The 17,001-nt window shown below is 41.4% G+C and overlaps 1 protein-coding gene across 10 annotated transcripts in view; it reads left to right on the top strand.

Annotated features, from left to right (window-relative positions):
• nf1a (neurofibromin 1a) overlaps nucleotides 1–17,001 on the top strand; it is a 334,372-nt gene that overhangs the window by 310,057 nt on the left and 7,314 nt on the right. For all 10 annotated transcript variants that reach the window (XM_043718253.1, XM_043718251.1, XM_043718246.1 and 7 more), the window contains 6 exons: nucleotides 3,547–3,669; nucleotides 4,608–4,735; nucleotides 9,037–9,137; nucleotides 9,793–9,935; nucleotides 10,917–10,963; nucleotides 12,432–12,648. In XM_043718253.1, coding sequence (XP_043574188.1) covers nucleotides 3,547–3,669; nucleotides 4,608–4,735; nucleotides 9,037–9,137; nucleotides 9,793–9,935; nucleotides 10,917–10,963; nucleotides 12,432–12,648 — 759 coding nt within the window. The remainder of the gene's footprint in view (nucleotides 1–3,546; nucleotides 3,670–4,607; nucleotides 4,736–9,036; nucleotides 9,138–9,792; nucleotides 9,936–10,916; nucleotides 10,964–12,431; nucleotides 12,649–17,001) is intronic.

Below are 17,001 nucleotides of genomic sequence, written 5' to 3'. Positions count from 1 at the left end.
ACAAAAAACAAACTGTCCTTTAGGGCAGCACGGTGGCTCAGTGGTTTGCACTGCTGCCTCACGGCGCCAGAGGCCCAGGTTCGATTCTTGGGCGACTGTCTGTGTGGAGTTTGCACATTCTCCACGTGTCTGTGTAGGTTTCCTCCAGATGCTCTGGTTTCCTTCCACAATTCAGGGATGTGCAGGTTAGGTGAATTGGCCATGTAAATTGTCCATAGTGTTCAGGCATGTGTAGGTTAGGTATATTAGTTAGGGGTGAATGTAGAGTAGTTGGGGAATGGGTTTGGGTGAGTTACTTTTCGGGGGGCAGAATGGGATTGCAGGGATTCTGTATGAAGGAAAAATGCTATCCTTACCTGATCTGGTTTAGGTGTGATTCCAGCCAATTAGCAGCTCTCAAAACTGGCTAAGTCACAGTGAAGGAATGGAACCACACAGACCACCTGTAATAGATCTAAGTGCTAGAAATAACAAAGCAAATTCTGATGACCATGCAAAGCCCTCTTTGCCACATGTCTGAGGGCAAGTAGCAACATTGGGAAAGTTGAGCACCATGCAAAAGCAGAGGGTGACAAGGGTGCCAGGTGTACTCGATGTCCACCATCGAGTATGGTTCAGCAGGACCTCTACTGGCCAAGTTAGTCAGTTCCTGATGGACATTGCTGCAGACTCAACGCAGCTGATTGTTGAGGGATCCAGCAAGAGGGGAAAACAAAATGATCTCATCCTCACCTATCTACATACCATAGATCTATCTGTCTATGACAATACTGGTAGGAGAGTGACCTTATGAAGACCAAGTCCCAGCTTCACCTTGAGGATACCCTTAATTGTATTGTACGGCACTATCAATGTGCTAAATGGGATAGACTTTGAACAGCTCTAGCAACTTAAGACTGGGCATCCATGAGGTACTGTGGGCCATGAACAGCTGCAGAATTGTGTTCCAACCCACTCTGTACCTCATAGCCTGGTATACCACCAACTTCTCATTTACCAGAAAGCCAGACGTTCTATGGGGTAGATAATTTCTAATCAACCTGTTTTAAAGGTGTTGTTTCACACCTGTCTAACAAGTGGGACTTGAACATGGTTCTCCTGGCTTAGAAGTAGGGACACTGCCACTGCACCAAGGGGCCAGTTCATCAGAATGATCTCTTTCAACGTCAACCCAATATTGTGTTCAACATATTTAATCAGGGACGTTATTTTGCCTGTTAGATATTTTAAATGAACCTGTTAGAATAGCCCTCTGCAAGAGGTGGAACTTGAACCTGGGCCTGCTGGCTCAGGTAGGGACACTACCATTGCACATAAGAGCCCAGTTCCTCAGGATAGTGTTCTCTGCCTGCTCCCTTCACCTACAACATCAATCACCTTCCCTCCATCATAAGGTCAGAAATGGGGATGTTTGCTGATAACAGACTGTACAATGTTCAGCATCATTCATGAGTTATCAGATATTGAAGCAGTCTCTGTCCGAATCCACATTTGGCCTGATAACTAACATGTTCATTTACAGCACACAAGTACTAGGTAATGACCTTCTGTGACAATTGGGTATCTAACTGTCATCTGTTGACGGTCAGTGGTATAACCATAACTGAATATTCCATTATCAACATCGTAGTGATTACTATTGGCCAGAAACTGAAGTGGACTAGCCGCAAAAATACATTGGCTTCAAGAGCAGGTTAGAGGCTAAGACTCCTGCAATAAGTAACTCATCACCTGACTCTGTAAAGCTTGTCCATCATGGACGAGGCACAAATCAGTAGTAAGATGGAATATGCCCCACTTGTCTGGATGAGTGCAGATCCAGCAGCGCTCAAGAAGCTTGACCATGTCCTAGACAAAACAGCCTGCTTGATCACTGCATCCCCAAAATCCCCTCCTTCCCACCACTGATGAACAATAATAGCAGTGTGTGCCATCTAAAAGATACACTGCCGAAATTTACCAAAATCCTTTAGGCAGCACCTTCCAAACCCATGACCACTTCCGCCTGGAAGGACCAGACCAGCAGATCTTTGGGAGCACCACCACCTGCCCTTCACGGTCATGACTTGGAAATAAGTCATCATCCCTCTCGTGTCAGTGGGTCACAGTCCTGGAATGCTCTCATGACTGGCATTGTGAGTGTTCTTACATCAATGGTCTGCCGCATTTCACTGCCTGTTCAGGGTGGATGGGCAATGAATGCTGGCCCAGCCAGCGACACACTCGTTCCCCTGAATTAATTTTTAAAAACACAGACCACCTGACTCTGTCTTGATTGCCAGATGATTCATATGCAACATAAGTGGTTAGACAGATGTCCTGCAAATATCACGAGTACCTTCCCACCTCCAGCCCCTAACTGAACCCCTCTTTATTTCCTACCTCACTGTATAGTTCTCCGACCCATCCCTCCACTCTCTTCAATGATTTCCCCTCCTGCAGTGACCATCCAAAATATGAATTTTCTTCCTGTATCTCTGTGGTGCTATTTATTGCAGCAAAACACACTTTGTTCTTGTCATCTATATGTCTTGCCAAGCAAAGCTGCTGTGGCAAATGCTCAGAACAGAGGAATTAAATGCATATGCAGTTAGGTGTGTTTGATGAAATGTGGTTGAAAGCAATAATACCCATTTATTGCCCAGCTGTGCAGATCCCAGAAATCCCCATGCAGAAGTGAGCCATTAAATTGCTACTCATGTACAGTGATACATTTAAATGCATCATTCCCACACTCCATAACTATTTAGGGGCGGTATTGGAGCATAGACACCAATATGGGCCACTTGTGCCAAAAAGCGTGCTATGCAGCAAAAGAACCAAGGAGCCAGCAATTAAACTAAAGGATTTGCTTTGCAGGGCTTAGCTGTCTTCAGTTTCACAAATTGATGTATTGTAGTGCTGCATTGATCTACTGGCAGAGAGGAGTAAGATGCTGAATAAAATAGTTTCAGTAAAAGAGGAAACATCACGGTGAGGCTTGGAGAGGGAATGCTTGGAATCTGGAGGATGAGCTACATAAGTGAATATAAGTCACCAAAGTGCTGTATGCCTCTGACTGTATAAAAGTGCTGCAGATTATATTGTCCCTCCTGTCAATCTATTACACTTGATTCTTCACTTGGGTTTTAAAATGATATATATTTTCAATTTCAAAGCAGCCTCTGAAACCAGCATGGAGTGTTGCTTTGAACTTTCACCCCTGCACTGTTGGAAGGAAAGGAAAAAGATTCACCTTTAAGTGGTGCCTTCCACAACCTCAAAACATCCCAAGAGTGCTTTATATCCACAAATTACTTTGGGAGCGTAGTCACTGCTCTGTATTGAGTAATCTGAAACTAGGCATCCCATTTTTGTACAACATGTTCCCGCAAGCAGGAATGCAATAGGTTATCTTTTATACGGATTAGGAATATATACTGGCCCAGCTGCTATACTGAATGCCCCTTCTCTTAGAATGGCCCTGCCAAGGGTTTGCCTGTATCCTTACACTGCTGATTAAGTTTTCTTACAACGTACAGGTCTGAGTGTTTTTGTGTTTTACAGGTACAAGAAAAAGTTTTGACCACTTGATTTCAGACAGCAAAGCACCAAAGAGACAGGAAATAGAATCAGGGATTACAACTCCACCCAAAATGAGACGAGTGGCAGAGCATGACTTTGAGATGGGTAAGTAGCAGACTTTTCATTTTATTTCTATACTGTTTGAGTTCTCTGCCTCACTAACCTGTTATTAATGAGCAGGTTCCAGTTTTATATCCTGTAGTTCCCCTAAATGCAAGCTGTATTTAATTATGTAACTTTCTATACAAAACGTGTTCTGACTTGCAATGTATTGTGTTCTTATTACTATTACCTCTTGGTATTAGGCAATAGAGCACTTTCCACTGTCAGAATCAAACACTCCCTGGTCCATATTTGAAAAGTAGTGCAATACTCCCTCAACTCTGCTTCAGCTCTCCACTCCAAGTGACCCATTCTACATCACTGTGTACTTTGGGCATTTCGCAGATAGTTTAATCTTCTGTTATTCTTGCCCTGTTTTTCTCATTTTGCCTTCCTAGGTATTATTCAATGAGTTCAGGTATTCAACTGTCTCATTCAACAGACCTGTTTTGCATAGTGGGCAGTGAACTTTACTGAGATGTTTGAACTCAGCATTACTGTACAGCATGATCACATCCTTAGCTGTTGGAATTTGTAGTGGATAGCAACTGGGAGCAGGAAACTCTTGAGAATTTTCCTCTCACTCACCCAGGATCATGAAAACCATTCCGGCATTGCATAAGATGGGGATCAAACCTAATATCTTGACACAGTTGCAGTGGATAAATTCATATCCGGTATAATAATACTGAATTCTTTTTTTATTTTCATAAATGTAACTACTTTTGACTTTTAATCATTCCACTAATCTCTCATGTTTTCTGGTGCAGAAACGTTGGGCCAAATGGCTTCCTTCTACACCATAACATTTTTGTAATTCCGTGATACCTTTTATTCTTGGGCATGCCAAAAATGGGGGATGAAATTCACCTGAACTCACTTGCTCAGGGTTACATGGCGATGAATTTAATGCAATATCTGTTGCCTTTCTCCCAATTTAGAAACGCAGCGGATATCCTCGCAGCAGCACCCTCACCTCCGCAAGGTCTCAGTGTCTGAATCCAACGTGCTTCTGGATGAAGAGGTCCTCACCGACACAAAAATCCAGGCTTTGCTGCTTACTGTGCTGGTATGTATAGCTTGTAGTTAACATCCAACATTTTTGGTGGCCTCTATGTTCATTTCATATCTTTATGACAGGGCATAGGTTTAAGGTTTTCTATTCTGGTCAAGAAACACAAGGGGTATAAGGAAGAACTCTTTTAAACAGCAAATCATAAAGACCTGGACCCCACTGTCCACAATGCATAGCGAAAGCGCAGATGATATTTAAAAAGGAAATTGGCACTTGAGGGAAATTAATCTACACCAATCTAAAACATATGCCCCTAGTCTTGAAATCCACCATCCTAGGGAAAGGACAGCCATGATTAACCTTATCTATATCCCTCATGATTTTATAAACCTCTATAAGGTCACCTCACAACTTGCTATGCTCTGAAAAAGTCCCCGCCTATCCAGTCTTTCTTTATAACTGAAACCTTCCATACCTTGCAACATTCTGACTTGATGGGCCAAGTGACAACTACGTGCGTTGTTTGGACTCCATTTTGAATTTGTCAAGTACAGTTGGGCTATGTGGTAAATTAGATTTTTGCACTTCCTGAGGGCAAGTGAAACAGTGAGTTTAATCTTATTATATTTCATGATAAAACTCCCGTTCTATTATCTTTTGTCATGGTTATGCTGTTAAGCAGCATTTAGTTGTTTTAAAGCCAACTATTGAAACAGCGCATGAGCCGAGAAGTAACTACCTCCTGCTCCCCTCCATCCCAACCGTAATTTTCCTCCTCGCTTCCTGCGGGAGAAGGCTGCTTTCCACTTAATGCTTTGTCAAAGAAAATATAACAAAGAAATAGGTCATTCAGTCCATTGGGTGTGAATTAGTCCCCATTGTCTTTATCTTATGCCTTTATGTTGCTTTTTCAAATACTTATCCAGTTCACCTTAAAATACTGTTCAATCTCTACGTCAGTAACCATTTGTGGTGAGCACTTCCATATACACAATGCCTGTATACTCTCTCCTAATATTTTCTCCTTTCTACTATTGTTCTCAAGTTTTCATTAGATTGAAGAGTTTTCTTAGAGTGGCTGTTCAGATTTGCAGCTCAGAAGATCGATTTACCCATAACCAACCTCTCGCAAGAACATAGTGACAGAACATAACTTCCAGCCCCTCAAATATTATTTCACTGTTCAGTGTCAGCTGCCTTGATTCCATATCCCTTAATACCCATTTCAGATTTGAAATTATTGATTGAACCTGCACACTCTCTGCTTTGTGGAAGAGAGTTCAAAACTTTTACATTTTGTGTAAGTGTTTCTTAACTTGAAAGTAGAGTTGCAGGTAGATAGGCTAGTGAAGAAGGCATTTGGTATGTTTTCCTTCATTGGTTAGAGCATTGAGTATAGGAGTTGTGGCTGTACAGTACATTGGTTAGGCCATTTTTGGAATATTGTGTGCAATTCTGATCTACCTCCTTTCAGAAGGATGTTGTGAAACTTGAGAGGGTTCAGAAAAGATATTTCAGCATGTTGCAAGGGTTGGAGGGTTTGAGCGATAGGGAGAGGCTCGATTAGGCTGGGCTGTCTCCCCTGGAGCATCGGAGGCTGAGGGGTGACCTTACAGAGGTTTATAAAATCATGAAGGGCAAGGATAGGGTAAATAAGATAAGGTCTTTTCCCTTGGTTGAGGGAATCCAGAACTAGATGGCTTGGTTTCGGGTGAGTGAAGGAAAAACTTAAAAGGGACCTAACTTTTTCTCACAGAGGGTGGTGCATGTATGGAATGAGTTTATGAATAGGAAGATATAGAGGGATATGGGCCAAGTGTTGGCAAGTGAGACTAGATTGGGTTGGGATATCTGGTCATCATGAACGAGTTGGACTGAAGGGTCTGTTTTCTTGCTCAACATCTCTATGACTAACTTCTGTCTCCTCTATGAATTAAACTAGCTCACTAGTGGCAAAGCTTTGCTCTGTGTGCGCTAACACTGATTTCCAAAGCTGTAAAAAAAAAAACTCCCTACTTATCCTGCTATATTCCATGAAAGTTTAACTTAGTTTATTTAATCTCTCCATTTTAATTCTTAGACTTGTGGTTATTTTCTGATGAGTCTATGTTGTGCTCAGATGTACTCTATAGTAGTATGTTGAAATGAACCCCAGAATGTTGTGGTTGTGTTCGCCGAGCTGGAAGTTTTTGTTGCAAACGTTTCGTCCCCTGGCTAGGCAACATCATCAGTGCTTGGGAGCCTCCTGCGAAGCGCTTCTTTGATGTTTCCTCCGGTGTTTATAGTGGTCTGTCCCTGCCGCTTCCGGTTGTCAGTTTCAGCTGTCTGCTGTAGTGGTTGGTATATTGGGTCCAGGTCGATGTGTTTGTTGATGGAGTTTGTGGATGAATGCCATGCCTCTAGGAATTCCGTGGCTGTTCTTTGTCTGGCTTGCCCTATGATAGTAGTGTTGTCCCAGTCGAATTCATGTTGCTTGTTGTCTGTGTGTATGGCTACTAAGGATAGCTGGTCGTGTCGTTTCGTGGCTAGTTGATGTTCATGTATGCGGATTGTTAGCTGTCTTCCTGTTTGTCCTATATAGTGATTAGTGCGGTCCTTGCATGGTATTTTGTACACTACATTCGTCTTGCTCATGTTGGGTATCGGGTCCTTCAAAGAAGCGCTTCGCAGGAGGCTCCCAAGCACTGATGATGTCGCCTAGCCAGAGGACGAAACGTTTGCAACAAAAACTTCCAGCTCGGCGAACAGAACCACAACAACGAGCACCCGAGCTACAAATCTTCACACAAACTTTGAACCCCAGAATTCCAATCAACCCTTCATGTCTCTGTTAGCACTTTGCAAGATTAATCCTGCTAATTTCTTGCCCCTACTCTTTACCCATAAGGCTCCAAGTCTTTATCTTCAGATAGTTGTCCAGTTCACTTTGTTTGTGACTACTTATGTCAAATCTCCTTTCAATCTTCTCGTCTCCAAGAGAACAATCTCACTCCTTTAGACTGTCCTCATCAGGGAAATGATTAGATTAGATTACTTACAGTGTGGAAACAGGCCCTTCAGCCCAACAAGTCCACACCGACCCTCTGAAGAGCAACCCACCCATTCCCCTACATTTACCCTTTCACCTAACACTACGGGCAATTTACCTTGGCCAATTCATCTAACCTGCACATCTTTGGACTGTGGGAGGAAACCGGAGCACCGAGAGGAAAACCACGCAGACACGGAGAATGTGCAAACTCCACACAGGCAGTTATCCGAGGTGGGAATTGAACCCGGGTCTCTGGCGCTGTGAGGCAGCAGTGCTAACCACTGTGCCTCCTGTTCCTGTTGCCATTTCGGTAAACCTTTTGTGCAGCCAATCTGAAACCTTCACATCTTCCCTAAAATGTACTGCTGAGAAATGAAGGCAATACTCCAGTTGAGGTGGAACTTGTTTTGTTACACGTTCACCATCACTTATTCGGCTTTTGTGCTCCCTGCCTCTATATACAAAATCAAGGGATCCATTTGGGTTTTTAAACTATGGTCTTGCTTTTGGTATGTACAAAAACATCTCCAGTTTCTTCTGTAACAGTCTGGTTTTGTATTAATACCAAGTAAAACTTTCAAATTAAATTTCATTATGAAGATCTGTTGCTCTACAATGCCGTTTGTCATCATATTCACCACTCGTGAGCAAGTGCGTTTATCGCATCTCCAGGACACAATCAACCCCATCATTCTGTGGCTGAACACTTCAATTTCCCCTCCCACTCCACCAAGAACATGCAAATCCTGGGTCACCTCCACTGCCAAATTCTAGCTACCCAATGCCTGGAGGAGGAATACCTCACCTTCAGCCCTGGGACCCTCCAACCACACGGGATCAATGTTGATTTCACCAGTTTCCTCATCTCCCCACCCCCCCACCCAATCTCAGATCCAACCCTCCAACTCGGCACTGCTCTCCATCTTCCTTCCCCCTTGGCCCACCCCGCCACATTCCTGATGAAGAGCTTATGCTTGAAACATCGACTCTCCTGCTCCTCGGATGCTGCCTAACCAGCTGTACTTTTCCAGCGCTGCACTTTTTTGACTGTGATCACCAGTGTCTGCAGTCCTCACTTTCTTCTTAGTGCAGGATAGCTTTAATTACAGTGACTTGGTACCAACCAAGGCACAACATTACTTCATATTGGGTTTCTGGAATACTAATTTGAATATTGTGTATTATGGTTGCACCACCCAGTGGCTTGTTTTGGAACTGTGCATTTCTTGTATTAACTATCACTTGACTGGCTTCATTTATTTTTGTATCTGAAAAATGTAGAAATCCATTGCAACTGACTAACAAGTTTGTATTCTTCTCGAAGGCCACATTGGTGAAACACACTACAGATGAGTTTGATCAACGGATCTTGTATGAGTATTTAGCTGAAGCCAGCGTTGTCTTCCCTAAAGTGTTTCCAGTTGTGTAAGTTCCTCTTTCAATTACCTCTGTCCTTTGAAGAGCGATATCTTTGACCAAATTCAGATTTTTAAAAATTGAAAGAGATGTAATAGCTTCTTAGTGTGCATGTCTGTCCGCACCATCAGATCATGGAAGTCTCACTTCTTGTATTAATGAGAAAATGGACTAGGAAGGCTGTTCAATTGAGTTAAAATGTAGAAATGATCTTTATCTTCATGAGAAACTAAATCTTTAACATCCTAGTCAGTCATTCTACTTTGGTTAGAGTTTATTGGCGTGAGGTGTGTTCTCTTTAATGCTTCCTTTAGAGCTTCAGGAAAATTATTTCCTCCTTATTTAGTCTAACAGGCAACTACCTCTATCTCCTTGCTGTAGAGCTGTCAGCTGTGAAATTCCTCCACTGACCTTTTCCTCTATTGCACAGTTACTGAATTTGACTCAACTCACACTGTACCTTATTACCTTTTTGATTCCGATTTTGCATTCCCCTATTTCGGAATGACACTTTCACAAGTGCTGATTGATACGGTGAAAATGTCATGAAACAAGCTTGGCTTTCTAAAAAGGAAACTTCATGAAGTGAAAAGTTCACCAATAATTTTCAAGATCATCATGCAGTTTTGATTTGGTGTTTTGTGTGTTTTCTCTGTAAACCTAGGCACAATTTACTGGACTCGAAAATTAATACCTTACTGTCACTGTGCCAAGATCCCAACCTGTTAAATCCAATCCATGGGATCGTGCAGAGTGTAGTGTACCATGAGGAGTCTCCACCACAGTACCAGCCATCATATTTGCAAAGTAAGTGCACTTTCCAACTTGAGTTTTTTAATGTAACATTTTGGTTTAACAGGGGTGCCAAAATGTGAGGGTCTGGGTACAATAAGGGGACACGCTGCACCAGCTTTTCGTCTTGCAAACAGCAATTAGGCTAATAACATGAACCATTATTTATGTATCAGTGGTACACCAAGAGGAAGTCTAGTTAGGAACTTTATTATATGCCCTGATTCCCTTCTCATGCCATTATGAATCTCTCAGCAACTTTGTGAGAAAGTATCTTAACTTGAGGCTGCAGTGGCAAGTCTTATGACAGGTGTCATTCACCTTATTGTGGCAAAGCATGACCCAGTGGAATTTCACCTTAAGTTTCTGGAATCCAATCCAGCCCTGACTCATTTGAGGCCCATTTCATTTCTGTTTACTACTGGTGTCTTATTTCAGGTGTTATCACTGGTTATAGAGAGAGAATCAAATTGATCTGATTTCAGTGCAAACTGGCACCAATTGAGCAACTTAATTCTGACTGGGAAGGAATTGGAGATATGCAACTAGGAAAATTTACTCTAATGCGGGAGATTGGTGGCTTTAAATTTGATCAATATGGAAGTCTGCAGTGCAAGAGAGCTTTGAGGCACACCTGAAGACGTTAAATTTTTTGTGGGCCAAGCCATAAACTATGGATAGCCAATTTCAGAATCTTTCTTAGAAAAAAGAATAGAGCCCAGAGCATTATGTAATTTTAATTTTTTGTGCAAATTTAAGTCAGTTGGTACATGACAACAATAATTTAAGCATAATTTAATGCCACATAAATAATTTCAGATGTTCAGCATTTATTCCTTGCAGTTTATCTGAACCAGCAGGAATATTGTTTGAATCCACAAGGTTATTGAAGTATCACCAAGCACTCTGTTCCAGGATGCAGTTTGATTTTAGGTATCTTTTCAATTGTTAAGACTTCATTTTAACACTCATTTTTCTCCAACATCCAAATTTCAGGTTTTGGTTTCAATGGACTTTGGAGATTTGCTGGATCATTTTCCAAGGTGAGATTCAAGCTCCTGAAGCATTCTGTTATTTAATTTGCCTTCATTCTGAATGATGCCTGGTATGTCAGTGACTACATTTATAAATTGATATCTCAGCTTGTTCAGCTTAGCATTTTCAGTGCAGTGGGAATGGATTTGAAAAAAATGTGATGAAAGGGATATTTACATATTTTGATAGAAATACTTCTATCTAGATATTTTTCAAGATCTAGGGGAGGCAATGGCCTAGTGGTATTATCATTGGGCTATTAATCCAGAGATCCAGATACTGTTCTGGAGACTCTGGTTTGAGTCCTACCATGACAGATGATGGAATTTGAATTCACTTTTTAAAAATTTGGAATTAAGAGTCTAATGATAACCATGAATCCATTGTTAATGGTCAGGTAAAACCCTTCAAGTTCACCAGTTCCCTTTTGGGAAGGGAATTGGTATATTGGGAAACTGTTAAGGTGCTCTTCGCTTTACCTGTTCTGGCCTACACATGACTGCAGACCCACAGCAATGTGGTTGACCCAACTGCTGTCTGGGTAGTTAGGGATGGGCAGTAAATGCTTGCTTAGCCAGCAATGTGCATATCCCATGAATGAACTTCCGAAAAAGTTCAAAAACGTTTCACAGCCAGTGAACTACTTTGGAAGTTTCTTTTATTTGTTTGTGAGATGTGGGGTTGTGCTGGCTGGGCCAACTTTTATTGCCCATCCTTAATTGCCCTTAAGGAAGTGGAGGTGGGTTGCTGTCAAACGTTATGTAAAGTGATATGCACAATGTTACTACGGAAGGATCCGGCACAACTGAAGGAACAGTGATATATTTCCAAGTCAGGATGGTGAGTGGTTTGATGGGGTACTTGGAAGTGGTGGTGTTGCCACGTATCTGCTGCCCTGGTCCTTCTAGATTTAAGTGGTCATGGGTTTGGAAGGTGCTGTCTAAGAAACCTTAGTGAACTTTGCTATCACTGTTGTATTGTGAGAATTGCAGAAGTCTGTTTGCATATAGTAATGTGGTAATGACCATACAATCTACTTTTAAAGATTTTGGTTTACATGAGGTTATCATTTTAATTGAATCACTTTCAGTCAGCAATCCTTCCTGGAGTCAGGTGGCTCTGTCCAGGCTGATTCAGGTCATATTCCCCACCTTCTCTTCCATGGCATTCATTAGAGTTTCTTGAAAATGCTTGGATTGGGCGACATAGCCTGAGCAGCCTCCAGACAAGGAGACACGATGTGTCGGAAGTTTGTTTTCTTCTAAAACTCAATGTTTATAATTTGTGACTTTGCCCCAGATTACAATGGAGGAATTGTTCTGACAAAACAATACTATCCTTGTCGCCTTCCCCATACACTGTAAATCATCTTATGTGAGCTGCTTTGTAGATAGGTTCCTTTTAAGTTATTATTTGCATCCTCTTTGGATCATTTAACCCACAAGTAATTACTAAAATATTAATTCTGTTGGACAGCAAACTCAGATTCCAGACTACGCAGAGCTGATTGTGAAGTTCCTGGATGCATTAATTGACACATATTTGCCTGGAATTGATGAAGAATCCACTGAGGAATCTCTACGTACACCAACCTCTCCCTACCCACCACCTGTCCAAAGCCAGCTCAGCATTACTGCCAACTTAAACCTCTCCAATTCCATGACCTCACTAGCAACCACCCAGCATTCTCCAGGTGAGTGAAGCTTTCCTTTGTTCATTGCCTGAGTGTATCTTCAATTGGCCACTTGTTGCCTGGTACGGTAATCAGTTTTTTGTCTTCAAATAATTGGCATTTGCATGGTCTTTGTATTCATAACTTCCACGTGTTTCCCTGTGTAAAGCTAAAGATTTGCAGTTTTATTAGTTCTGCATTTGTATATGTGGTGGGGGCGATATACAGAACAACCTCGATTATCTGAATGAGACGGGTGGGGGAGTGTTGTGTTCGGATAACCCGATGTGACCGTAAACAAAGGAAGTATTCTCAAGTGTAAATGGCACCCCATGACAGGCAGCCTTCGCTAGAGGCACCGACTTGTGTGTTACACCGGTCAACTTGATCAAATCAAAACAAGGGCACTTATGATGGTAGATAATTTTGAAAATGGTTAAAATAGATTGAATTGTTCCATGAAATAAATGAAAGTATTTTAAAGAAATGCGAAAGTGAATCGGAGCTTCCTCACTAACTCTGAACATTTGCAAGTGCAGTCCCATCCCTTTCACAACATGACGTACTCAGCAACTAGTATAAGGTCTCCCCGTGTGCTCCAGTAAGCTTTCTGCAACTGCATTTTTTTTATCAGAAGATGCTAAATTGAATTTGTCCTACATCGTTTGAAGTTTGCTTCCCATTTTGAACACAAACAATTGTACCTGTATCTATACTTGGAATACTGGTTGATGATGACTGAAAATAGATGTCCCCAGAAACAATGAGTGAAAATATTCCACCAGAGAACAAATTTGGAATGTGTGGAGCTACGATCCATTTGTAAAATCCTTTCCTGCTCGAAGGTACTTACACTGTAGAGTTTATCAGCATTTTAAAGCATTATGAAATGAAAACCTCAGTAAAAATGTTACTGCAAAATAACATTTGGCGCAATGGAAAGTATATAATTATCTTTTTGCAAAAAATCTTGGTACATACATTGTTTTCAGATCAAGGATAATTTCTTAGCCGCTGCAATAGTGGGTAATTTATAAATCAAATGCTTCGGTTGTTTAAACAACTACATGTCAACAAACGATCTTCTAGTTCGTTACCATTCCTGTTGGATGTAGCAGAAAGAAAGAAAGAAAGAAAATAAATGACAGAGGCAGAGCAGGAGAGAAGTTGCTGAGTTCACTGGTGGGCAGTCTGCCTTAGAAAGAGAGCTTCTGCAGATACTGACAGAGCCCGGTTTCGGATCTCAAACTCCAGGACCTTGAGATCTTGTTCAGATAATCTGAAATTCGGATAATTGATTGGATAACCAAAGTTGTTCTGTATACTGTAGATACACAGTATACTTTATAATCTTCGTATTGATTTTCATTTTTCCTAACTGGTGTGGTGTTCTATTTATGCTGATCGCATGTACAGTTTTAAGTAGCATGGCCTTTTCTTTGTTGATGAACATTTAACAAATGGTGAAATTGAAATGCTGGTGTGTAAGTTCCTTTCCAGATGACACCTAATTCATCCTCCTTGGTAGAACACCCCTGAAGTGTCAGAGCAAGATGTTCCATTAGTTATAATTTGCCTGTCAGTCTCCAACTAGTGTTGAGCCGCATGTATAGTTACAAGAATGTTATTTTTAGACTGAACCATTTGTGTTAATTCTCACCTGGCGTAACCAAATCATGCCCTGTGTCCTGATTAGTATGAATTTGGCAAATCTGGGAGAGGAAACTCAAATCATTCCCAAGTTAGACTCAGAACTAAATTTCCCAAAGATGATGTTTCTCTTTAGTTTACTATTTTTTTAGTCAACTTAAACTGACGTTAGACATTAGTCAACATTGTTTCATTTTGAATTATGTCATTTTTGCATTAATCTGACCTTTTTTGTTTATGCATACAGTGTTATTTTTCTCTTGTTTTGCCTGTTGTCTGACCCCTATTAGCTTTTCAGGCATGTGCTCTTGTCACTGACTAATATGTAGACAATCACCAACTATGCCCGACTTGAGGTCGTCTGTTGAAGGAAATAACTGGTACCAGTGAAAACTATTGTACAGGGATTCTGTAATGCCTTAAATGGCCTGTAGTTTCTAGTTAGTTATCACTAGAATATGCTTCATTGTAAGATGCGTTTGTGGTATATGTACAATGTCTCAAATCTAGCTATCTAAGAACTACATTTTTATAGGCTGCAGTGCAACATTTTTAATTAGTATATAAGTGAAAGTAATTTATCAGGGCAATTCAACCAGTGGCCACTTCAGTACAGTGGAATCCACAGTAGTTATCAGCCTCCCCCACTGGTCCTTTCTCGCACTCTGAGTGACCCTCGACCCAAATCACTTGACTCAACCTGTCACCCTCACATACCTTATCATTTAATTTCCAAACGTACCTTTACTATTGGGTGTTCTTTCTTCAAACGTTCATTTTTTAAAAAACTTATTCAGTTAATATTTAGTGCATCTCCTATTCATTGAATTAATTTCCCAAGTTTTTCAATCCCTTCCAACACCCGTTTTGAGACAGTTTATATGCAAAGTGTAAATGTGTTTTGTAGATGTGGATCTACAAGTCTGTTACCTTACAAACATTTGAGCTTCATTGTAATTAGTAACCAGCTCAAGTTCTCACCAAGTCCAAATCTGTTTTCACAGCAGATGTGATGTTTATAAATTGTTTGTGATTAGGAAAAGTACTCTGTTTCTCATTGGAAACCTCATTTAGCCTCAGCTAAGATTTCTCCATTCCTGGCAAAGTCCACATGAATCTCCCCTTTATTTAATGTGATCTCTTCCTTTTTGAAATGCACTGACCAGAACTGGAAAGCCTGCAATAGTCGAGCAGTAATATTTTCATTGAGTAAGCAAACAAATGGAACCATCCAGGTTTAATTTCCAATTTTGTGCTGAGTCAATTTATTCCCTGCGGCACAGCAGATTATTGAAATGTACTGCATTGGTAGGCTGGTGGAACTAGTGGATTAGTAAATTTTAAAATATGTACTTGCAGGGCAGAAATTGCAGGGTTATGAGGCAAGAGTAGGGGAGTAAGATTAGTTGGATGAATTTTTTAAGTGCTGGCAGAGGTGCGATGGGCTGAATGGCCTTTTGCTGTAGGGTCCTTTGATGTGATATCCCAAGTTTGAGAATGGAAAAGTTATTCAGGGCACCTGCCTACCACCTAGTGGACTCTGATGGAAAATCATACAATTGAGGAATGAATAATCTCAGCCTTGTTGTAGACAGCATGGGAAGGGCTATCGATATTCATTGGTGAGCAGGGAAGTAAGTTGTGGGTTGGGCCTTTATTTATCTTTGAGCAAACAGGATTGCAGATGGGAGGGTTTCCACAGCTGCCTAGATATTGTGTGTTGAGTTTCATTATTCTGTTTCCGTCACTGAGCAATTAAACACAGGTTGGAGTTTGTGACATCAGGTGCAGAATATAAAAAAAAGTTTGGATGTCATCAGTAATGCCTTCAATTTTGAGAATTTATAATGCAGGATAAATATTAGGCACATTTTTGCTGTTGCTGATGCTGTTTGGCAAAAGTATTTTGTTTTTAGCTTTGCACTGGAATATTAATAAACTCAAATGGTTTAAAAATTGTCTTTCAAATCCCCTTACATCCTATTGGTTAAAGATTCCACTGTGTACAAAAGGGGACCAGAAAGTTGAACTATTCACTTGTATACCATGCTATCATCCACCACCATTGATAACCCCTTCCCACTGCTGTTGATGCGTTTCTGTGCTTTTTGTTACCTCCAGTACTTCTAAATGTTGTCCTTGCCAGCCTTCACATTTCACCTTCAGTGGAAATAGTGAACCCGACACAGCACAGCGGCTAGCACTGCTGCCTCACAGCGCCAGGGACCCAGGTTCAGTTCCAGTCTTGAGTGAATGTCTGCTTGGAGTTTGCACGTTCTCCCTGCATCTGCCTGGGTTTCCTCTGGGTGTTCCAGATTCCTCCCGTAATCCAAAAGGTGTGCCAGTTAGGTGGATGCCATGCTAAAGGACCCTATATTGTCCAGAGCTGTGTAGGCTAGGTGGGTTGACCATATTAAATGTGGGGTTATGGTGTGAGGTAGGACACTCTTTGGACGGTCAGTTTGGACCCAGTGGGCCTCTTTCCGCACTGTATAGAAGGCCACAGGAGGCCATTCAGCCTGCCCCCTCTATGTTGGCTCTTGAAAGAGCTATCCAATTCATTCCACACTCATGCCCCATCCCATTTACCTATGTGGTAATTCTTGCTCTTTCTTCCTTCCTTCCGTCCTCCCTCCCTTCCTTCCTTCCTTCCTTCCTCCCTCGCCCTCTCTCTCTCTCTCTCTCTTTCCCTCTCTCTCCCTTTCTCCCTCTCTCTCCCTTTCT

This window comes from Chiloscyllium plagiosum, chromosome 28 (genome assembly GCF_004010195.1).
Source record: "Chiloscyllium plagiosum isolate BGI_BamShark_2017 chromosome 28, ASM401019v2, whole genome shotgun sequence".
Lineage (NCBI taxonomy): Eukaryota > Metazoa > Chordata > Chondrichthyes > Orectolobiformes > Hemiscylliidae > Chiloscyllium > Chiloscyllium plagiosum.
This window is presented reverse-complemented; position numbering and strand designations above follow the sequence as displayed.